Source organism: Temnothorax americanus, unplaced genomic scaffold (genome assembly GCF_048541705.1).
Source record: "Temnothorax americanus isolate GAGA-0224 unplaced genomic scaffold, ASM4854170v1 Scaffold5, whole genome shotgun sequence".
Lineage (NCBI taxonomy): Eukaryota > Metazoa > Arthropoda > Insecta > Hymenoptera > Formicidae > Temnothorax > Temnothorax americanus.
Window position 1 is genome coordinate 3,280,645 of NW_027509657.1, and position 22,741 is coordinate 3,303,385.

The 22,741-nt window shown below is 37.7% G+C and overlaps 5 protein-coding genes and 1 long non-coding RNA gene across 8 annotated transcripts in view; 3 read left to right on the forward strand and 3 right to left on the reverse strand.

Annotated features, from left to right (window-relative positions):
- The window catches only part of LOC143904228 (uncharacterized), a 43,026-nt gene extending 36,088 nt beyond the window's left edge, over window positions 1-6,938 (reverse strand). The window contains exons 1-2 of the long non-coding RNA XR_013258871.1: window positions 6,799-6,938; window positions 6,315-6,437 (exon numbers count right to left, since the gene is read on the reverse strand). This is a non-coding gene — a long non-coding RNA (uncharacterized LOC143904228). The remainder of the gene's footprint in view (window positions 1-6,314; window positions 6,438-6,798) is intronic.
- A 48-nt stretch (window positions 6,939-6,986) lies between these two features.
- Window positions 6,987-9,582, forward strand: LOC143904221 (reticulocalbin-2). Of its 3 annotated transcripts, none has more exons than XM_077418668.1 (5): window positions 6,987-7,126; window positions 7,841-8,103; window positions 8,392-8,539; window positions 8,611-9,066; window positions 9,160-9,582. In XM_077418668.1, the coding sequence occupies exons 2-5, from the start codon at window positions 7,884-7,886 to the stop codon at window positions 9,329-9,331; spliced, it is 996 nt and encodes a 331-aa protein (XP_077274794.1). In that variant the 5' UTR covers window positions 6,987-7,126; window positions 7,841-7,883; the 3' UTR covers window positions 9,332-9,582. The 3 variants fall into 3 exon arrangements, with proteins under 3 accessions (XP_077274794.1, XP_077274793.1, XP_077274792.1); XM_077418667.1 differs by lacking the exon at window positions 6,987-7,126 and adding an exon at window positions 7,592-7,729; XM_077418666.1 differs by lacking the exon at window positions 6,987-7,126 and having other exon boundaries at window positions 7,736-8,103.
- Window positions 9,583-10,459: 877 nt separating this feature from the next.
- Window positions 10,460-12,376, forward strand: Rpii33 (RNA polymerase III subunit RpII33). The gene is made up of 5 exons (XM_077418669.1): window positions 10,460-10,667; window positions 10,745-10,889; window positions 11,034-11,241; window positions 11,328-11,534; window positions 11,602-12,376. Exons 1-5 carry the CDS (start codon window positions 10,582-10,584, stop codon window positions 11,784-11,786), a joined length of 831 nt encoding a protein of 276 aa, XP_077274795.1. The 5' UTR covers window positions 10,460-10,581; the 3' UTR covers window positions 11,787-12,376.
- A 1,140-nt stretch (window positions 12,377-13,516) lies between these two features.
- Mrgbp (MRG/MORF4L binding protein) lies at window positions 13,517-15,295 on the forward strand. Its single transcript, XM_077418670.1, has 4 exons — window positions 13,517-13,702; window positions 14,046-14,167; window positions 14,491-14,845; window positions 14,938-15,295. The coding sequence occupies exons 1-4, from the start codon at window positions 13,597-13,599 to the stop codon at window positions 15,090-15,092; spliced, it is 738 nt and encodes a 245-aa protein (XP_077274796.1). The 5' UTR covers window positions 13,517-13,596; the 3' UTR covers window positions 15,093-15,295.
- Window positions 15,296-15,746: 451 nt separating this feature from the next.
- LOC143904227 (small ribosomal subunit protein eS28) lies at window positions 15,747-16,313 on the reverse strand. Its single transcript, XM_077418676.1, has one exon. The coding sequence runs from the start codon at window positions 16,230-16,232 to the stop codon at window positions 16,035-16,037; it is 198 nt and encodes a 65-aa protein (XP_077274802.1). The 5' UTR covers window positions 16,233-16,313; the 3' UTR covers window positions 15,747-16,034.
- A 1,100-nt stretch (window positions 16,314-17,413) lies between these two features.
- Window positions 17,414-22,718, reverse strand: LOC143903721 (stromal membrane-associated protein 1). Its single transcript, XM_077417584.1, has 8 exons — window positions 22,369-22,718; window positions 21,659-21,792; window positions 20,752-20,919; window positions 20,353-20,554; window positions 19,909-20,178; window positions 19,554-19,819; window positions 19,320-19,463; window positions 17,414-19,127 (listed from the first exon to the last, which is right to left on the reverse strand). Exons 1-8 carry the CDS (start codon window positions 22,484-22,486, stop codon window positions 19,011-19,013), a joined length of 1,419 nt encoding a protein of 472 aa, XP_077273710.1. The 5' UTR covers window positions 22,487-22,718; the 3' UTR covers window positions 17,414-19,010.
- Window positions 22,719-22,741: the final 23 nt, after the last annotated feature.

Genomic DNA, 22,741 nt, shown 5'->3' on the forward strand with positions numbered 1-22,741 from the left:
TATGTGTGTGATAAAACATGATCTAATTAATTAAAGTAAAAAATGCGCGTATAAGAGTAATAGAATTTATAACAGAATTTATATAATATATCAATACCGTTTTACATCCATATAATTTCTAAAACATTAATAACATATTTTACTTAAATAAAAAATAATAAACTCTTTTTGTAGTTGAAGTAAGATAAAACAAAAAAACAAAGATTTTAAAGATCGACAAGTATCTATAATTTATGTCTTTGTACGCATAAAATTTTTAGTGCAATATATTCCGTTTTAATTCTGCATAAAGAGTAATGAATAACACTATATGAATTGCATTTTGCAAATATGCCCAACAATGCGCACGGAGAGAAAGCGTAATTGGGTCGATCATAAATTACACTGGATCCTGTTAGCGATTATTTCTACTTGGCTGAACATACGTGGATTTTTCCACTGCGGCGCGCAATGAGCCCGAATTTACCTGTATAACGCAATACCTGTTTCTATTCAAAATTATTTTGTTTGAAGAACTATGCATATTAAAATATTTCTTATAAACAGTCAAGTTATATTTCTGAGTTTATTCAAGTTATTTTTCTATCACGTTCCTACCTGGACTAAAAATTCTTTTTATTAACGCATAACACATAATAATTTATGTTATACAGAATAATTCCATAATAAGTATGTTGCTATATTCACCTATCTATAATTTATCGAATGCCTTTCATGCTTTTCTTATTAATTTTTCTCTACTTTGCACTCTTTTATTGACACTTTTTTATACTTTTGCATTCATTCTTTTGATGAACAAAATTTTTAAGTCGTACGGATTTGTAATGGAAAAAACCCGTTTTGCCCCCCTTTATTTCCGTCTTTTCCGTTGGTATTCCGGCGTTAGGCGGTCGTCGAGAAGCGATTTGAGCAACTTTAACGTCGCTTACTCCGCAGCCCACAACCAGCACGTACGAGCACTCTTGCCCAGTACCCGAGGACTAAGGTGCTCCTTCGCAAATCCGTCTGGCCGTTCAGCAGTGGGCAACGGGCTGAATACCAATTTCCAATTTGTCCGGGCATATCGGCCGGACGCTCAAGAGCGTGACACAAATGCCAGATGCAATCAACGGATTGCGAAGGAAGGCGCACTTCAGCGCAATCCCTGTGTTAATCCACGATCATCGAGTGCAGTTACTCTACCCCCTATTCAACCAACGAGAAGGATATGTTTACGCAGCTTATGATATCCTTTCCACATCTCGAAATTCTGTGTATAAAGATTTATTCCTATATACCTTCTGTCTCTTTTAGTATAGTATTATAGCGGTCTTTCTGAATTTTATCGCTAAAGGAAGATATAATAAAGGAGTGATCGAATACTCTCTTAAATAAAAGATCCAATAGTTTTGAGACACTCTGCATTTATAAATATGTAACCGTATAAAAATACGGTTCAACTTGTTGTATTACGTAAAAATAATTGCGTCAATAATTACGTGATAGATACAGTATAAATAAATGATTAAATAAAAAAGAAATATTGAGAAAGAACGTCGATCGATCTTGACGTTGCAACGCATGCAAGTTTATAGGGTCAATTCGGTATTTTTTTGGAGCGCTCTCGCGCGCCTCAATATTGTCGCTATCTCTTGTATACAGTTGCCGCCATATTCCGCGAGAAGACGCCATATTACCGGAAACTTCCACCCCCTTTTATGTTGGCTTGTCGCGGACCGTCTCCGCGAAAACTACCCCCATAAAAGTTGACGACTTAAATCGCGGGGCGTATGCCCCGACGGAAAGAAGGAAGAAACCTCGAATACTATGGCGGATACTGTTTGACGTATTTGGAATATATGTTGTTTTATTTTTTAAGAAAACAGGAATTGAACAATAGTTTCTCAAAAAATCTCAAAGAAGATACAATTTTCGCGTTTTCAAAATCGCAATTTGTAAGTAATCGCTATTACATTATAAAACCAAAAAATATGTAAATTATTTTAAAAAATTAAAATATAACTATTGTATTTTATCTTCATATAGTCAACATATTAATATATGGTATAAGCTTTTTACAAATTATATATTTATATTTTATCAATTCCTGTTTTCAAAATTATTATCCTATACTTGAAGTTAAATTACTTTTTTCTATTAAAATCATTAAATCAAATGTAAAAAGATGTTACTTTATTTTCTAATATCATAAATTAATATTTTAGTATAACAATTATTAAAGTAATTTTAAACATAATATTCTTTAATATAGGATTAAAATTATCATTAAGAAACATGTGTGTGTAATGCATAAACTTCAAATAACAAATTTAGATCATCGTCGATCAAATTAGAAATCAATTTCACAATTTTCTTTCTGTTTAAGAAAGCAAATCCAACGAGATGAGGAATTTACAGTCGTCGTCACATCGGGGAACTTTCCAGCGGGATCGTCGTGAAAGACATTCGATTATGATTCCATGGGACTTTATCATCGCCGTCCATAAATTCTGGGCTCGCGCAAAAGCAATCTGCGCCGGTGGTGATCCTAATAACCGTGCGGCCATTCGTTCACCCGGGAGAGTGAGTCGTAATCCTAACTGAAAGACACTCGGCGGAAAAGAAGACGGAAGAAGGAACGCCCGAAGTGGCCGTAATGAAATAGATCAAGATAAATATGGAAAGGAGAGCTTAAAGTAAATGATGATCTCGACCGCGGATTCCGTCTCAATATGCTTGAAAGTGTCTCTCGCTGACGTGGCGCTTCGAAATTAAACGTTCGGACGATTATATAGTCCGACGTAAACATCCATGACGATCAATGACGACGCAAAATTGACAGATTTTTGTTACTGCTTCGGAGAATAGCGATAAAAAAGCTGTTAAGATGCATTAAGGAGGGGCCAAGTCAGTTTTCGTGGCAATAGAGAACAAAGAGACAAATACAAGAAATAAAGTAATGTTTATACTTTATTATAATCTTCGTCGAATGTGCTAATTTCGAGTTTCAATGAAACACGAGCGCTTTTAAATAAACGAACGCCTCTTGTCGACGTCGAGGCGTTTAGGCTAACCGCAAAAGCGGCTAATATGACCGATGTATGTATGAGGCCGCGGCATGTAAGGGGCAGGGGTGCATAAATATGTGCGTATGCGTCACCGCGCGCATAAGTGCCGATGAGGGGATTTGTAAATGATCTTAGCGCTCCGCGTCAATCACTTACGCCGTTCCGAGCACGCACGAGCACGCTCGCGTAAAGAAAACTGTAAGGTTTCGACTTTCAACGAGGTTTTGTTAGCCGATCAGGCGTGTAACTCAATTTTCCTACTTATTCCGCGAATACTTTCGTTTCGAGTTGAAAAGCAAACTTATGCGAATATATTTTCTTGAGAAATTTTAGCTGCAGAGGGAAGTGTGCCGTAAACAAATTTTTCGCAAACGTACAATATTTTAGAAAACCAACAAGAAACGTTTTTGACTGAACAATCTAATTGCAGCACTATGAAGTTAATTCCAGCTTTCTAAAAATCAGGTTATTGTTATTTTTCACCGATTAATATTTATTGCAGAGACGTCTGTTATACTCTCTACTTGTTGGTGAGATATTTTGATCGAGAAAAAAAAAGGATCGCTAAACGTGACGCAACGCAGGGATCTAGGAGGATCTCTTACGAGCAAAAGTATATCCTTCCGATGATATATGTATAGCGGGGGCACGTTACGCGGTAAGGTAAAGTTCTCTCAAGACGCCGGAAAGCGCGCGCAAAAAGAATCTTTCGGAAGACGTTGCGGCTGCGGTGAGAAGGGGCGAAATTACGTCAAAAGTCTCGAGAATTTATCGGAGCACTTTTTAAACTCCGCCTTCGTGCGATTAGCATATTATTTCTATGGAAGCCGCGAGAGCGAACAGAAACCGCACGAGAGAAAAAGAGAGAGAAAGAGAGAGAGAGAGAGAGAGAGAGAGAGAGAAAGAGAGTAACGCGCTTGCGACTCTTTGCTATATCGGTCTAGAAAGGGGGTGGGTGTGGGGAGCATATCAAATATGTTGATAAATGATCCCTTTGAGCGATGAATAGGCGGCGTCGGGTTCGTACGTATCCTTTTTCGTCGGCGGCGGCCAACATTTGAATGTCAGAAGGAACGCCGCAACGCGCCCGTTCGCATTGGCGTTTCCTCGATATCTCTCTTATACCCCACCGAGAAACTATCCGCGTACAAGCACGTCGCCGTAGATCCCCGTCTCATCGCGAGAACGCTCGGGCGGAACGAAACGCGAGAAATTACGCAAATAGAGATATTCGCGATGCGAAACTGGTCGAATTTTATTAGTTATTACGGGTCGAAGAAAAATCGCCCCTCTGTTAACTGCATATTTGTGCATACTTTATGAAATATCATATCTGATGGGCTTCGAAGCGAATAGTAACGCAAGAAAGAATTTTCCGAGGTAAAATCTAAAATAGAACCGTATCTCCTCGAGATAAAAGAGACAACACTGAACTCCTTTGATTCTAGATCTTTACGGAACCCCAGAAAAGACCGGAAACCCGTTTACATTCGGCACGTTGATGCAAAACAGCCGTATTTCCGTCTCGCCAATCAGTTCTGACCGCTCGCCCTTTGATAATCTACATACGATTGGCCGATGAACACAAAAGATAGCGACAATTCTGAATTTTTGGCACGGAATATATATTTAAAGTAAAATATCGTGTATATCAATGCGTCATACTCTGCGAAATTAAACGCATATTTCAATAATCATAGCCGTTAACAGATTTCGCGCTGTATTCGAGTTCCCGCGTGTCGGTAAATACGGGAGAGATTAATACGCTCAGAATTTAATTAACATAATAAAAGGAATATTGCGGAAATGCGATGAAAATAATGTAAATGCACAAGCAAAGCTGTGACAAGATTCGACGCGAAATTAATTCAAATTACATTTAAAAAGTGGTACGTATTTGCGTTGCACGCGGTTGTGTAATTTTACTAATATTAATTTCATGCCCTTACAGAAATTTAATACTGTAAGCGATCATAATGATTTTAATACTCAAAATAAGTAATTAATTACTAGCTAAATAATCACTTACAGAGTATTAAATTTCTATTTTTATTTCTATATATATATATATATATATATATATATATATATATATGTACCTGCACATATATTATATATTATGTATAATGTCATATGTCAAAATATATGCAAAAAATATATGCAAAATTGTATATAATATAGAGAATATAGCATGTGTCACTAGAGAATATATAAAATGTCTATACAGAGAAAAAATACATAGAATTATATATAGAACGTCACATTCTGTCACAGCATCATATTTTAATAACAGACGTTTTGTATATATAAGTAACCAATTTAGATTCCTTCTTTCTCAGGTCGATAATGTAAAGAAATGTCATTATTTATCACAATTTTTTTAAGTCAGCGTTAATAAATCTGTTAAAATAGAATATTTATCAGAAAATATAAAAAATATGGAGGATATAATTTTACTATCTATTTTTCTTCAAAGTTTAATTCTTCGGAAGTTATTTATTTTCGATCGTTAATTATTTGGAGACTGGAAACAATAAACGCCTCGACATTTTCTTTAAAGAAAATGAATTCTAAATTAGCCAAAGTCTGTCATTAAAAAATAATGCAGTTACGACGTTTTTACACTTAAAAGTTCATATTTTTTTTCCGTTCTGTTTCTTTGCAAAAACAGATTAATTTTATTACATAATAATAACCCCAATTCATTATAATAATTTAAATATAATGTAAAAGAATATTTCTCTCTCTTCATATTATAACGAGTAAATGATTTTAAACGACGGAAGTAATATTTTTTAAATATATACGAGAACGTGTTTTTCTATGTTACCAACTAAAAAAGCATTTTCCAATTTATATATTTATCATTAAAAAAATCGTCATATTCAATGATATACCGCATACCGGTGAACTATCGACAATCGAAAAAAGATACGTTTCTTATCGACCAACGGTTACTAAAAATTAAGCTGTCGCCACTTCGTAACATTTACCGACAGTGCTAATCGATAACGATCCCAGAAGCAACTCGCGCGCATTCGGATCAGCGCAGCTTGCAATTCTCACGAATTCAAATATCTCGCAACCCGCCATTTTGCAAGTAGAAAATTTTATGCTCGAGTCGCCGACAGATTCGAGATATTACAAATAACATATATCCTTTATTTTACAGATATATTGAGCATCGCGACATTGCAATATCGCGAGCACAACGTTCAATCCGTTATGCCCAAATTGAGAAAAGACAGAAACGGAAAATTCACTCACCGATAACTCCTACGACGAGCCGGCCGTCACGACGAAACTGGAAAAGACGCAGGGAGAAGATGCCGGGACGAACGCGTCCGCCCACGCCGAGAGTTCAACTGGATCGCCCTTATCGATCTTTCACTGTAAATAAAGAAACTTTAGATTTTTACGCGCTCGAGAGGATCGGCCGGTTCGCCGATGAGCGGGTGTTCGCGCTCGCGCTCGCGCGCGCGTACACCCTCGCTGGGTTGAAAATAGACGCGACGATACGCGACGTCGATAGCCGATGCCCCGACTATTTTCGAACGGCGCTCGCTCGGCACGAGCCTCATCCCCCGGATGACGCGATCGTGACTTCGCACACGCGTCACGACTTAAGGAAGCGACTGCCCGGCGCGAGAATCGAGATCGCTTCCCTTTCGTTGCCGCGACATACGCGACACCCGACGCCACGACAGTCACTCGGTTCACTCAGTATACGCGACGCGAGTTAAATACTTACAATTCGAGACGACACGCTCTCGTGCGATCGTCGCGGGTGAAGACTCGGCGCGAAAAACGGCAAACGGCACGTTCGGCGGCCTCCGCGCTGGCACTCGGCAAGATTTTCCACCCAGCTCGGCGATTCGGGTCAGCACGCGTAGCGGCGGGTCAGTCCACACACAACGGAAGCTGCGTCGCGACTCGTGACTCGTAACGAAAATTCGAAAACTGCGAAAAGTTGACAACGTCAGAGCGATCGGCGAGAACGGCTTCGCGCGGTAAAAGAAACATATTCAGAGCAATCGGAGTCGACCGGTCGTTGCGCAAGCGTGGCGCCGCATTCAAAGGTACGGAAGCGCGGTGAACTTTTATATTATATTTCAATCGCGACTACGACCGTCATTTCAATATTCGATTTTTTATTTATTTAGTTATTACTATTACTTCTTCGTTGTCGTTGAGGCAACGTTCCTCTGCTTTTCTTTCATAACGTGCTGCCAAGTTAGAGACTTGGGCTTTAGGTTTTCGTTCATTTGATATAAATTGAAAAGACACTGATGCGAATAATAAATTGAAACAATTAAGTAAATCTAACGTGACTTTTGTATATATTTCATATGTTATTTAAATATATATATATATATGAAATATACAATAGAAAAAATACTGAATATTGTATATATATCTAGTATTTTTTCAATCTTTTTTCCATATTTTTTAACCTGAAAAACGTATCGCAAACACGCATATCCCCGACTGCCCAGACAACGCGCACATTTCCCGACGTCGCTTCAAAAACGGTCTTCAGGAGTCAGGACACGAAGTACCTACTCGTGAAAATTTTCCTCATGCGATCGTCGCGTCACGCGTAATGGAAAGTAATCAATAATATCCGCCGTGATGCCGTGAGCCGTGATAGCCGCCGAAGTGCCGAACGTCACCATCGTAACGTCAGTCGTCAGTCGACCGGCAAAGCACGGCAAAGCGCCGCGCGGCGCCTGTTGAAGCTCGCTCCGACTTGACAAGGTTATGCGCTCACGTTGCCCGTTTAAACGTTGCAGGCACGTTATTTTCAATCGCCCCGCCGTTCCCAGAAGACGCGCGATGGCTGCCCGACCGTTCACCCGACCTCTGCTCCTCCTTGTCGCTCTCGCCGCATCGCTGCCAGCCTTGGGCGACACCGCCTCCGCGCACATCCACACACATCAGCACAACAAAGTCGACAGCAATGAGAGGACGGAGGACGGTGCTTTCAGCCCCCGGGATGCCGACCACTACACGGAGGGCGAGCATCACCAGGAATTCGATCACGAAGCCATCCTAGGTGCGATTGAGATGCCTGGATACGTTGCAATTTCCAAGACCAACTTTTACAGTTCTCTTGACATCTTTGTGAATCTTTCATATTTTGCCTCAGTATTTATGAATAATAATTGAAGATTTGTAGCTTGTTTAGTGTATCGCTTTGTCTTATTGAAGCTTGAAAGCTCCTTTTAAGAATAATTAGTTTCGTTGTCAACAAGGACAAAGATGAGAACTGTTTTAACGTCATCTAATACACTTGCTTTGTTTGAATACTAGTCGTCTTGAATATTTTATTTCTTGTGCGAAGGAAGCGTAAAGGAAGCTGAAGAATTTGACAGACTTCCAATAGAAGAATCAAAGAGGCGACTAGGGATTTTACTGACCAAAATGGATCTGAATAAGGACAAGTATATAGAGAGGAACGAGTTGAAAGCTTGGATCTTGCGTTCATTTAGGTAGTATCGTTGATGTCATTTTTATTTGTTCAATTATTGAAAGACATTAGTTGATTAAATTCTGTAAACAGCATGCTGTCGGCAGAAGAATCTGAGGATCGCTTGGATGATGCTGATACAAATGAAGATGGTAAAGTGAGCTGGGACGAAATTCTGCAAGACACTTACGGCAGCGATCCCGAAGATCTGGCTCTTGACGATAAGTTGATCCAAGATGACAAGCAGACATTCGAGGCTGCCGATTTGAACCAAGACGGTTATTTAGATGGAGAGGAGTTCGAAGCTTATACACATCCTGAGGAGACACCTAGAATGTTTCCACTCTTGTTGAAGCAAGCCTTGGCTGACAAAGATGTAGATGGAGATGGATACGTTAGTTTCCAGGAGTTTATTGGTGACAGAGCCAAGTCAAAAGATAAGGAATGGCTGCTGAGTGAAAAAGACAAATTTGACTTTGAACATGACAAGAATAGAGACGGAAGACTCGATGCGGACGAAATTCTTTCTTGGCTCGTCCCAAGTAACGAGTGAGTACACTATAACACATAAAATTTTATAAAAAATTTCATGATAATCCAACATCACTCCTTTTCATAACTTTTTGTCGACATTTATTTCAGAGAAATAGCAAACGACGAAGTGGATCATTTGTTTGCGGGTTCAGATGACGATCACGATAATAGATTATCCTACGACGAGATCTTGGATCATCACGATGCTTTCGTAGGTAGCGAAGCGACGGACTATGGTGACCATTTGCAAGAGATCGAACGTTTTAATGACGAGCTCTGAAAATCAGCGATCAGTTTGATTCGATAATACTGTGTTATCTTTCATAATACTCATTCGAGATATGTATGATTGAAAATATTTTTAATACACTGCTCAAGACAATAACAAGACCATTCTTTTAAAGAATTCTATATATTTGGATCCAAAACGCTTAAAATACTATGTTTGTATAAATGTGTTTATTGGACATCACACACACACACACACACACACACACACACACACACACACACACACAAAATCATGAAAAATATATTCAAAAACTACTAGATTTGCTAAAACTAGATCATAAATTTATTAGAGGAAATGTTCTACTAATTGTTTTGAGCAGTATATTTATCAATATTTTTTCTTCATCTCCCTTTCAAGTCTTATCTACGCAGTCATTAGAATAAAATTTTTTTAAGCGACAAATTGCACATACAAAACTAACGAAATTTACACATCTTGTACATTCACGACGATTCGTAACGTACGAACCATCGTCTTCCACTTTTTATCAAACATGAGTGCCATAATAGAGAATGTGGGAAGAAAAATATATTAAGGCAACACACATACAAAAGTAATACTTCTCATTGTAATTACATATAGTGCGTCATTAAGTTTGAATTGCATCAATGTGTTATACTGTATATATATATATATATATATATATATATATATATAATGTAATACACACACACTTATATAACATGTTACATATGTATGTAGTATGTATCGCACATAGCACTACTTTTTCTTAATTTAGCGACAAATTAAGATGATTTCAATGTAGGTGATATTAAACGAATGTGTGCATTATTCTTATAAAACAGGTCTTCGACAAATAATATACGCATTGATTAATTGTAATAAAATATTTTAACAATTTCATATTCTCTTTATTTAAAAAAAAATTCTCGTGCATAAATATGTCTTCAAATTTAAAACTGCGTTTCCGAGTTTGTTTTGTAGTTTACACATATAGGAAAACAATTCATAATTTTATTTTTAAAATTATTTCTTTACGAGCAATTGAACATATACGCATATATATTTAACATACACACATATATGATATAATATAGGTATATATTCAAAACTGGTGCAGATGTCGTTACTATCCATTCTTGCGCCGTGCGTATTTGCGTATTGACTATTGGTATAACAGACTAACAGAGAAAAGTTCGAGACTCTATTCGCGAGACGTGTTTTAAAATTTATGAAGTAAACAGGAAAAAAGTAACTGTAAAGCTTGGCAAAATAAAATGCCGTACGCTAATCAACCGTCGGTCCATATTTCGGATTTAACCGAGGAAAATGTTAAATTTCAAGTGGAAGATACTGAATTAAGGTGAGATAGGTTAGGTTAAGCTGTGGTATCAAAACACGCAACTGTAAATTAATTTACAATTAATGTTTCCTCGTCAGCGTTGCGAACAGCATGAGGCGTGTCTTTATCGCCGAAACTCCGACTATGGCCATTGATTGGATACAACTGGAAGCTAATTCTACTGTTTTGAGCGACGAATTCTTGGCGCATAGGATTGGAATGATACCATTGATCAGCGATGATGTATGTGTCAACATCTCTTTGTAAAAAATTGAATATATTTTTCTCAACAAAAGTGTGAAAATGCAGATAAATTTCAACGATTCAAAAAGAGACCGCACTGGTAAACCATGGCTCGTATTATTAGAGAAAACGTTTCTTGTTTAGGTGGTTGACAGGATACAATATACGAGAGATTGCCAGTGCTTGGATTTCTGTCCAGAGTGTAGCGTGGAATTCACTCTGGATGTTAAATGCACCGAAGATCAAACCAGGCATGTGACCACCGCGGATTTCAAGTCGAGCGATCCTAGAGTGCTACCCGTGACATCCAGACACAGAGAAGACGATGCGAGCGAATATGGAGAAACAGATGGTTGGTATCTTCTTTTTCGTGTGATAATTATAGTTATCGTAAAAAGAAATAAAGGAATTACGATGATTGCGTTTGGAACGTTTCAGAGATCTTGATAGTGAAACTAAGAAAAGGACAGGAACTGAAACTTAGGGCGTACGCAAAGAAAGGTTTCGGAAAGGAGCATGCAAAGTGGAATCCAACCGCCGGTGTAAGCTTCGAATATGATCCGGACAATTCTATGAGGCATACTTTGTATCCCAAACCAGACGAGTGGCCCAAGTCAGAGTACAGTGAATTAGAGGAGGATCAATGTGAGCATAAGTTTCTAGTAAAAATCCAAAATTTTTTATAGCTATACTTATAGCACGTATGTTTCAGATGAAGCACCGTTTAACTGGGAAGCCAAACCGAACAAGTATTACTTTAATGTGGAGAGCAGCGGGGCCCTGAAACCTGAAAACATCGTCATGATGGGGATCGCAGCGTTAAAAAACAAATTATCGAATCTACAGACGCAATTGAGCCACGAAGTACAAAGTGATGCATTGAGCATTCATCATTAAAAATAAATTGTAGCTTGTGTTTAAAATCGAATACCTAAAATCGAAAAAATTGAATATTTTATATCTTGTAAAATAAAATGTGGAAATCTGTAGTGTGCGCTATAAATGATTCGATGTACCAATTTCACAAAGGAACATGATTTAGAGAATCGCAACCGAGTATTTTCGAAAATTCGAGTCTAGGAAGCTAATCAGAGGACGCTACAAACGGGAATTCGACCAGTTCGATGGCAGAGAGAAGCCTGAGAGAGACCATCCCGACCTTTTTCGTGGGACCCCCATGGGATCGTCGAAAGCTCCTGTATACTACCGCCAGTACATCCATTTACGAAATTGATACTACGTAGCCACGTTCATTTTCCGATAAAACATCATTTTGGTCCCACGAAAAGGGCCGGAATGGCCTCTCTCAGGCTTTTCTCTGATACAGGCTAAAGACGATGCACGCACAGAGAAGCGTAATCACCATCGAGAGTTTTACAATTGTGATCTATTCGTTCTCGAAGATTCTCGATTGTGATTGGTTGAGGATCAGTTTAATATTTATATCTTACATATGTATGGATAAATAAATGTATCGTATATCTTTATATGTTAGGTATCTAATAGCCCTCTCTTCCCCCCCCTCTCTCTCTCTCTCTCTCTCTTACTCTTCTTTCACTTTCACTTATTTCAAATAAAAGATACGTACGTATCTCCTATCAAACAATTTAAAAATCCGAATAGCAATAGGCTCCGTTTGGAAAATTTTTGTAAGCAAAACGAATAATATATTTGGGGAACAAGCAACACAGAGAATGTTTTATCATTTTTAAGTATCTTTTTATTTTAAAATCACCGCGTTGCGAGAACGATCGCAAAGAAATTTTTACGAACAATACAGTGTTTAACGTTAATTTTATATAAAGTAGAGGTTCGAAAAAATAAAAAAGCACACGTACAAATAAATTTAAAACATTTGTAAACGCGACGATTTACGTGAACGAGCGAATTACGCGTCTGTTTTTGAACGAAAAACGGAATTGTATTCGTTGATGCACATTTCAGCTTGTTCGCACTCTCGATATATTTCATACGCATTTCGAAGCTCGCTCGAAGAGAACGTCAAACGCGCGATCGTTCCCTTCAATCACTTAATTAATTATTAATTCCCGCACTTATAACGAGAGGTTCAAGTTCCCGCGCGATTCACTCTTTCGAAAAAATCGAAATGGAGACAGCAGGAGACGTGAATTCCGAGGTTATCGTTTCACTGCGACACGCGCCAGAACGATTCCATTATGATTTCGGATTTATCGCGCTTTGAATCATTTATTTCTCACATGTGTAACATATAAATTCACTCACCTCAATCACGGCGCACTGCAGGAGACCCGCCAAATCACACAGCGTCCAGCACGGCATTCGACGTTCATTTCGTCTAGCAACGGCATCTCACTCGTTTCAGTCGACGCACAACGAAGGAACGGAATATTCGGCGTACATTCATCTTCCAATACCCCGTAATCGAATTTCTTTTCGTTCACGAGAAAGGAATTAAGTACACGACCGACAACGTGTCGCGATCCGACGTTGAACGTGTCACGTATTACTTGCGCCGCGGGCTCGCCGCGTTGTGCGTTGTGCCGCCGCCCGCCGCACAGTCGAGCGAGAGAACCCGTCGAACGCGATTGGCTCGTGAGTCGAGCCCCCGGATCTGGCCAATCACGTTCCGCCGCCCGAGCCGCCGACGCAGCGGCGCGGCACACCAGCCAGGATCACTGGCCCTGGCCCCAATCTCGAGCGCATAACATAAGCGAATTTTATTAAAATGGCTGTCAAAGAGAGACAAAACGAAACCTCGTTCGACGAGATAGAATGGAACGTGGAGAACGAGATCCAACTTTTCTTCGCTATGAATGGACATAAGCCAGTCGGTAAGACGCGAAAAGCCGGCGACGGGAGGTTATGTTTACCCTCGACCTCGCCTCTATGTTCAGGCGATTTCAACCGAACTCCAATTAACTTTATCAGCAATTAATCGATTAAAACAAAATTTCTAACTATATATAACTTGATAGATTTCTGTCCAGATTGTAGCATTCGTAATTTAATTTTTATTTTTATATATTAAATAACAAAAAATCTATGCTAACGGAATGCTGCAGATATTACTTGAATTAATTGTCAATTAAGTTAATTAGAGTGATTTTAAATTTATTATTAACAAAAGATCACTATACTTTGAAATCATAATTTAATGGATCGTTCAATTACAAGGTGTCAATAAATATTTCCACATGGTGTGTATATGGGAGAAATTTCGTGCTGCCATCCACAAAGATGTTCCGTTGAAAATAATTTGGGATCACTTGGAGTCCATGTACGACCTTATGGCTTTGGTAAGTAACGATGTAAAGAAATGAAAGAGTTCAGATAAAAGTTTTTCCATACAAAATTATGGAATCTAGAGCAGTTTTTTTTATTAAATCTATTTTTGAATGATTTTTCATTTTTTCTATAATAGAATCTGTCTACTTTTTAAATAAAGTTATATTTGATTCATTTGGTATATCAAGATAAACAAGTTACCAGAAGATTATTTTGAATGCAACACATTGAATACAATATATTTTGTGTGTGTGTGTGTGTGTGTGTGTGATGTGTGTGTGTGTGTGTGTGTGTGTGTGATGTGTGTATATAAATAAATTGAATTTTTTGATAGGATGACATGGAAGATTTACCTTTTCCTGGTCATGAGATGGATTTTTCCTTACCGGAGACAGATTTTGTGGGAAGGCCTAGGAAAAAGGAAGAATTGGAGACGAAGCTAAAGGAACAGAGGGATAAGTATAAAGAGATTAAGAAAGAAAAGGACATGAAAGAGAGTTTTAAGAAAGATAGCGTCTTGCGTGATTTTAAAGGAACCAAAGACGTGGAAAAGAAAAAAGAAGAGATGAAGAAATATGTGAAGGAGGTAGATATGAAAAAGGATAAGTTTAGGGATGTAAAAGAGGCAAGGAAAGAACATAAATCTTTGAAAGGTCGTTCAAAAGGGAAGGAAGATTCGGAAGAGAGCGGTATTTTAATAAACATATTTTGATCTCAATTATTTAGTAAATTTCTTCAATAGATTAGCTGGACGCAAAATTGTATTTCCATTTCTTTTAAGCATCGAATGGAAAGAAGGAGCGCAAGGATTCCGAATCTGGTCGCGAGCTCATGAAAAGGATCCCGAAGAGACCAACTCGACAAAGCGTCGATAGTTCTTCCAAAGCTTCTTCCAGTCCACGCGATACACCTCCACCGAAACGAAGAAGAATATAACAGTCATCGTTAATAAGAAAGGCATTATTGCTTTTGTCTTACCAAGAGCCTTAATTGCATAATTTATCGTATAAAATTATCACAACATGATACATGATACTATGTTCAATTAATGACATGGATGTATATATAGACTATAAGTTGACTTTATAAAAAATTTATACTTTGTGCTGTAAATATATCACCTATAACATCTTTTTAAACAGCCTTGTCTTTGTCGATGTATTTAGTATTGATAAAACATTTACTTTTGATACATCTACTAAAAAATGTGGAATTTCCATAATCAGAATTGAATCGATACTATTCGAATTTCAGAATAATTTCTTGCTTCAAGATATTAAATTGTGTAGTTACATTTTGTACATTCTTCGTTTCTTTTGTTCCATGAATTCCTTAAAAGCAATATATATAATATCTGTTCTATTTTAAAAATGTAAAAATTTAGAATCACATGCAATTGAATATATAGGTAATCGTGTTCTCACGCTAAGAGAAAAATGGACAAAAGAACAAATGCAAAAGATAGGTAGCAAATACAGATATATTGTACCAATAATCCTTAAGTTATGAGAAGTGTTCAGCTTACGGTTCTCATCGCAAGTATCTTACAAGCTACGTTCGACGAAGGGGACACAATGACAACACCGAAACTTGTGGTTACCAGCCGAGATTTATTGCAAAAGTGGAATTCTCATGCGTCAGGAATGTTTCCAAGAAAACGTGATCCCGTTCCGTGATCCTCCAGCATCCTCCAGAGACTCGGACGTCAGGAATGCCCATTGTCGACGATCGATGATCCATAATCGGCGATGCACGACCCATGATCCATGCGTGGGAGGGATCCACATCCACGTTCGGGAAATGCGTAGCTGGTGAGGTCCGGTAGCGGTGACGGCGGCTGGCGACCGGTTTTCCTTTCGGCGTTAACGAAGCCCCGCATTATCGCAGCCTTCTCGCCTCGCGCTCGGACTCGAGCAAGGTTAGGAGATCGCCCTCTCGTACCGGTCCCTTCACGTTCCTGATAATCTGCCGATTCTGCTCGCCCAGGAACTCCACCTTCACCTGGGTACACTGCCCCTGCGAGCCGGTGCGGCCCAGGACCTTGATGACGCGCGCCAAAACGACTGGTTTATCCATAGTGATCGCCTCTCTCTCACGTGGATGTCGTGGATTGCGACTTGGTAAAGGTGTCTGGCGCAAATGGAAGAGCACGCTGAGCACGCGTAGACAAACGCTCGAGTTCTCGTCGTTCTCGACTCGACTCAATTTCCGGTGAGTCGCCACTGTCCATAAACGTAATTCATTTTTATATGAAATTTTATATTTACCGAGATACCTACTAACTTTTTTTTAACTTTAAACTCACTTTTACACACGCCTCGCGCGACAGTTGATCAAATAAAATTATTAAACATTAGGAATAAAATAATTGTTATATATTACTGCAAGAAATATTTATTTGAATTTATTGATTGCTGTCGCAAGTAACTAAATACGAATCGATATTGCAATAACTTATTAATGATTTTTAATTAATTTTCCTTTTTATAAAAATTATTAGCATATGTCGTTAGATTTTTCATCGTTGATATAAATAAGAGCTTGTATCTTTATCAAAGTTGATATATTAATTAATTAATTAGTTTATTACGTTATTAGTATCTCAAAATCTATTCGTCGTATTTGTCAAATTCTTGTAGATTTTTCGTACGATTAAATGTAAAAATAGAAATCCGAAGATACGTAGGGTTTTATGTTGTACAAATAGGTCGTAATTTTTCTATTTAGATTAGATTCAAGTTGAATTATAATACTTCAAAATTTTATTAATTGCTAAATGGAATTAACTGCTCGATAATGTTAATGCTGTTTATATCTTTCATATATTTGCTAAACTTTTTTTATCATACAGCTAAATATTATAGAATACACACTACTCGCCACGTTTCTACCTCTCTCTCATCAGGATTCACCCGAATAACATATCTAATATATCTGTACATATTTTTTACGATATACCGAAATTATCTATTTTATGTATAACAAACGGAACACGTCCAAAAAGGTTTACAGAAAGATTAATCTGCTTTTTCAAAAAAATGTTACTTAAAACTTTTTTTTAATTTAACATTTTGCGTTATGTGTGATAAATGGTATTAGTATAAGTTTAAAATTGTTAAAAATTTAGGATTGTTGAGAGAGATGCGTCAGCAACTTATTGTCAGATTTAACGTGTCTTTTTAAACGCGTCTGTTAATGTCGTAAGTTTTATTCATCTTGCTCAAGTTTCGCGAGTGATGAATAATACAATAATCAAATTACAATAAAATGTCATTATATTTTGACACAAGTACACTATTTCATAATCACTTATAATAATAATAATTCATATAAATAACAGCTTGATACTGTAGGCAATAATTAAAATGAGCTTCCTTTAAGTCCCTCTTGGTATAGCTTTCGTCATCAGGAATCACTTAGAGTGATTTATCTGTTTACATTAACGCAAATACTTGTCAAAAATACTGCGTTTTGCAATATCCTTCTGTGCCGCGCTCTTTTTTTCTCGACTACAGGTTCCTTGGAAATTAGATTTGAACTTTTGTGTATTGGCAATCAAGTCGTTGAAAGTAACATAAAATCATGAAGAATAAGATTATTTCATTCACATTCCTGAACTTATTAACTCATTGTAAATTGTAACCCTATGTAGAACCTGTAAATGAGAAAATGTGCGCAATGCTTAGATAGTCTGCGTAATCATCATTATCGGTACTTTGAAAGACAGGTTGTGATTATACATCTAAGTATAGTAGTGCCTCCCACATACTAAATAAATTTATCTCCGCATATGAATAATGTATTAATAAAAACTGTTGTTCGTAATACGTGATTGTTTCACGATAATACATAGACAAGCATAATCAATAATTTATGCAAAAAATTAAATTAACTAAAATTTGACGTATTCAATCAGGATGCTTCGGAATTCTTAGCACCAGTGTATGACTTGCGAATTTTTCTCACGATTCGTAGATATCGCGATTCATAATAAATTGCCGAACCATTTAAATCATTGTCGCAACAGTAATATATTCTATACCTTACTCAAATGTAAAATGCATTATATCTTGCATTTATATTATTTTGTATTTATTTACCAATATAGAATAAATGTAGACACATATCGCACGTGTCGGATATACCTTAAAAATAAATTGAAGATCCAAGTCTTTTTACGTTTCTAACGAAACTTGTACATATTCGTGTACAACTTGATTTGAATCAGCGTTTGAAATCGGTATAATTCCAGTAAATTCAACTTTCGATTCTGTTCAATGCGAGAAAATTTACTTTACGTCAATCGCAGGATTTCCATTTTCACGAATAACACTCACGAACATATTTTAGCATAATAATCATAGCAACGAAATACTAATTAATCAAAAAATTATACCGTTTCTCTCTGCTGACTCGAATGAATACTTTGTTGTAAGTGGACCCTGGCAATATTATAATAGCAATTACAAGAAGCTCTTATTGTAGCTACATAATTTGTACCGTGAGGTACACATTTAGTGTCACACAAAGAACTTCTTACATTCAGTCAAAGACTTGTCTTATTTTTATTTCGGTTTTTTCCCCCAACAGTAACATTGAAAGCTGATGAAGGCTGTCAAACAAAAATATATATCTACTTGAAGCACTATAAACATTGAATTTATGTGTTGACAGCATTCGAGTAGATGCTCTTTTTTTTCATTTTTGTGTCCCCATCGTCAGTTTTATTACTTTCCGAAGCAATGTCCAATCGGTGAACATGGAAACGTTATTACATTGGATAATAAACTGTCGACATATTAGTACGCAACACTGAATGAGATAATCAACAGGCTAACAATATCCGCAATAATTTTACTGCCATAAGTTGGTGGAAAGCGTCTGCCCGGGTATCGCGGCAGTGGCAGGCTTGCCCGTCGCAGAGGCAAAGTTCATATCGCCCAGGGACATCTGTGACATTTGTTGTGGCAACTGAAACATAGATTATGTCATAAAAATGAAATTAATTTCGTTCAAATTATGTTTTGACGAAAATTTGTTACTTTATTTATGTCCATGTCTTGTGGGGAAACTATGATTACGTAAATTGTTTGAACTATAATTACATAAATTTGGAAAATATGATTACATAAATTGCACAGGACCCCGTTGAAATTTACATACCTGAGCAGCAAATGCAGTGCTTTGTTGTTGCTGTGCTGTTAAATTGAAGAAAGGATTGCTGCCGGGAGCTGGTTGAATATTCTGTGTCAGCATTCCACTCCATCCATTATTACCAGCAACATTACTTTGTCCTAACTGCATCATCTGTGAAATCGTAGAAAAAACGAAGTATAAAAAGAGACTAATTATGAACGTATTTAGCAATATCACGCAAGAAACGTTATGTTCATATACCATTTGAGGTGGCATTGTAATGGCAGCATTAGGTACGCCATTTAGTTGATTCATTTGTCCTATATGCAACCCTAAAGGATTGGCTCCTATAACACCTATCGAATTAGGATTCGCTATAGTCTGATTTTGATTGACAGGTATCTGATTTGTAACCGGCATTTGCGTAGGAAGTTGGCCAAGTTGATTCAAAGAGCTTTGTTGCCCAAATGCACCCACATTAGGCATTTGCTGTTTATATGGTAAGGAGTGTTGAGGATACACTCCCCCTGAAATATATCACACGTTAGAAAACATAATGAGATATATTTAATTATACAATCTTATTAATGTTGCACATTTCTATCTTATGCATTACCCGAGACACCATAAATCGCTGGTTGATGACTCGGAGTACCGTATAATGCTAAAATACTGTCTTTTGTCATCTTGCTTTTTTCCTGAGGTAGCGGAGTCGGTTGGTTAAAGAAGCTTTCCTCTTCGCTTTTACTTGCGATAGTGGTTGTTTTACTTCCATTAGAAGCGTCATTTCCAGTTGAAGCTACCGAAGCAGGCGGTGCAGACAAAAAGGAAGAAAATACGTCGTCTCCAGAACCATTTCCATTTGTTTGGTTAGTTGCTGGTGCGTCTGTTAATGACAATGACGCGAAGAAAGCTCATATTTCATGAATTATAGTGACAGAATTTACGCACATAGAATATACAATGCAATTTTCTCTGTACGAGAAGCAATTATACTCCGATACAATTACATTAAAGCAATAGTAAATGAGAGCACATTCCAAACATATAAAAAACATACCAAGACCTAAGAGATCGAGGATTGCAGAACTTTCTTTTGTTCTGCCCAATTTAGGACTGACAGAACTTCGAGGTTTTGGCAATTGAGGCACTACTTCCGGCTTTTTTACAGGTGGAAGTACAGTCGACGTAGCTTCCGTACTTTCCTTTTTTCGTCTACGTTGTCTTTCGGCTTCTTCATCAAGTTCTTTGTCCCAATTTACCTATGAAAATTATTTATTAGTTAAAGCAATAAATATAATGTAATCTTCTGCATAAATAGATAAAAATTATATATATACGTATCTATATAACAAAATATCATCAAGTTTTGGCGTGTTTAACATTTATACATTTTTATATATAATATTATATACTGAAAGAGAGAGATAAGTATTAAAACAGAATGTGATAATCGTACTTTTGGTAAAGGAGGTGGCACCCATTCTCTAGCTATATATTTTTTATGTTCATATTTTGCCCGAATAAAACTTTCCAGGCTGCAATCCGTTTGAGGTCTTCGAAAACTATCTGGAAGATTGGCTTCGTAGACTGCTCTGGCACGAGAATTGCCCATTTGTTGTAAACTCTAGAAAGTTGAACATGGTTAAATTCGTTATACATATAGCATATAGTTAGATATAGATTTTTAACGCTTAAAATATTCTTATATTAATTATAGAAGTTACACGATAACAAATAAAAATTAAAAAAAAAACATAGCTTCAAAATATGAAATATTGCTTTTATTTGTAATATTTATAAAATGTTTAAGAAAACATTTAAAGAAACATGTAAAGCTTATTAAAAAATAAGAATTAACCTTAGATATAATACAAAAAATATTATATAAAAACAGAAAAATTGACATTTTTCCATAGAAAGCAAATATTATAAATTATTTATATCTATTTCTTTATGTGTGTGTGAAAGATTAATTGAACGCAGTCCTATATGTCAATGCAGAACCAACTCCAAAATTTTACTTTTCCGTTAGAGCAATTTCGCAAACATTAGAAATAAAATTCTGTATCTATCAACGTTATCTCAGATATAATGACCAAACTGTAATCCTCTTCAAATACAATTCCACGCGTTATATGAGTTTTTAGAAAAACTCCTGTCCACAACGCAGAACAAAAATCAATACAGAACTAAAAATCACGAAAATGTTGCTCAAATCATATTGCAACTGTATCCAATTCTATTTCACAATATGAGTTTACAAATTTTTAACATTTTTAAATATTTTTCGATATAAAAGTTTAATAAGTAAACAAAATCACATCTTCCATTAAAAAACTATGAACCGTATGTCTGTTACATACCACTACTTGGTCTGGTGTCCACGTGTCTAAATTAACAGACTTTACTTTGCTTATGTGTACCCCAAGGTTTCTGTGAATACCAGCACATCGAATACATAAGAAAATCCCCAAATTCCAGCTAGCCCATCTTGGTCCTGCGAAATGTAATTTCATCAAAGACAATAAATAATTCCATTATCTCTCATGCGCGCATTTCGCTTGGAGACTCGACGCACATGCAGTGCGATAAACGACTATCGATAAAAGTATCACGCCGACCGAGCTATCTAATATTCATGGCTATTAATTATAAGTTCTCAACACTCGATGACATATCGAGTCGCGCAACAACGGATGCGTTTTTTTTTCCACCGATCCTCGAAAGAGGGAAAGAGAGAGGCGCACAAAGGAATGCGCTCTGATTTTTTGAGGTAACACCCGATGAAATTAACGTGAAATTCGGGAGGACCTTGACGTTGATATCGGCGAGTGACAGCGCGCTGACAGGTATGTCACGCGGAAATTAAAAATCCATAACGTCTCGGCGCGTTATACAGAGCGGGTCGTTCCCGTGATCGATATCGACGAGTCGACCCGAGCCCTCAGGAAGGTACGCTCGGACGGCACGTCCAACGCGGAGGAACGACGCTCGAGATTCGAGGACTCCCCGAAGGGGAAGCGGAGATAGGCGCATCCGTGTCGCGGCTGGTCGCGGCCGACGGGGAACAAACCTTTCGCGTCGCAGTCGACGCAGTACTTGTTATCCTCGTCGCGTAGCATCTGCGTCAGCAGATTCTGACATTTTTCCTGGATCTGCTTGGCGCGCTCCTTCTCGTGACGGGACGTCATTCTCGCTGGGAGCGTCTTCGCACTCTTCGCGAAGGGATCGGTGACGGTGAGTTCGGGTTCGGGGACCACGCGCGACCGCGACACCCCGCGGTCGGTGTCGCCTCCCCGCGATAACGCTGGACAAGCAGGACAAGAGCGCGGCGCGACGGTACGACCACGTAACGGATTCCGCACCGCCGCGGAGGCGGAGGCGATCCCATTTGCCCCGGCAGCAGAGTCACGCGGTCGACGTGGTATCATTCTGGGTCGTAGGTA

What these genes read in the sequence shown, in the direction of transcription:
- LOC143903721 (XM_077417584.1), bottom strand. Translation starts at nt 22,486, where the DNA reads ATGACGTCCCGTCACGAGAAGGAGCGCGCCAAGCAGATCCAGGAAAAA. An exon ending in TTACAATGCCACCTCAAATG is followed by an intron (nt 19,464 to 19,553) that starts GTATATGAACAT and finishes ACGATTTCACAG; the next exon opens with ATGATGCAGTTAGGACAAAG. An exon ending in GCACTGCATTTGCTGCTCAG is followed by an intron (nt 19,128 to 19,319) that starts GTATGTAAATTT and finishes TCTATGTTTCAG; the next exon opens with TTGCCACAACAAATGTCACA.
- LOC143904221 (XM_077418666.1), top strand. Translation starts at nt 7,809, where the DNA reads ATGCGCTCACGTTGCCCGTTTAAACGTTGCAGGCACGTTATTTTCAAT. An exon ending in CGATCACGAAGCCATCCTAG is followed by an intron (nt 8,104 to 8,391) that starts GTGCGATTGAGA and finishes TCTTGTGCGAAG; the next exon opens with GAAGCGTAAAGGAAGCTGAA. An exon ending in TGGATCTTGCGTTCATTTAG is followed by an intron (nt 8,540 to 8,610) that starts GTAGTATCGTTG and finishes TTCTGTAAACAG; the next exon opens with CATGCTGTCGGCAGAAGAAT.
- Mrgbp (XM_077418670.1), top strand. Translation starts at nt 13,597, where the DNA reads ATGGCTGTCAAAGAGAGACAAAACGAAACCTCGTTCGACGAGATAGAA. An exon ending in GAATGGACATAAGCCAGTCG is followed by an intron (nt 13,703 to 14,045) that starts GTAAGACGCGAA and finishes TTCAATTACAAG; the next exon opens with GTGTCAATAAATATTTCCAC. An exon ending in TGTACGACCTTATGGCTTTG is followed by an intron (nt 14,168 to 14,490) that starts GTAAGTAACGAT and finishes ATTTTTTGATAG; the next exon opens with GATGACATGGAAGATTTACC.
- Rpii33 (XM_077418669.1), top strand. Translation starts at nt 10,582, where the DNA reads ATGCCGTACGCTAATCAACCGTCGGTCCATATTTCGGATTTAACCGAG. An exon ending in CGAATATGGAGAAACAGATG is followed by an intron (nt 11,242 to 11,327) that starts GTTGGTATCTTC and finishes GGAACGTTTCAG; the next exon opens with AGATCTTGATAGTGAAACTA. An exon ending in TGAATTAGAGGAGGATCAAT is followed by an intron (nt 11,535 to 11,601) that starts GTGAGCATAAGT and finishes CGTATGTTTCAG; the next exon opens with ATGAAGCACCGTTTAACTGG.
- LOC143904227 (XM_077418676.1), bottom strand. Translation starts at nt 16,232, where the DNA reads ATGGATAAACCAGTCGTTTTGGCGCGCGTCATCAAGGTCCTGGGCCGC.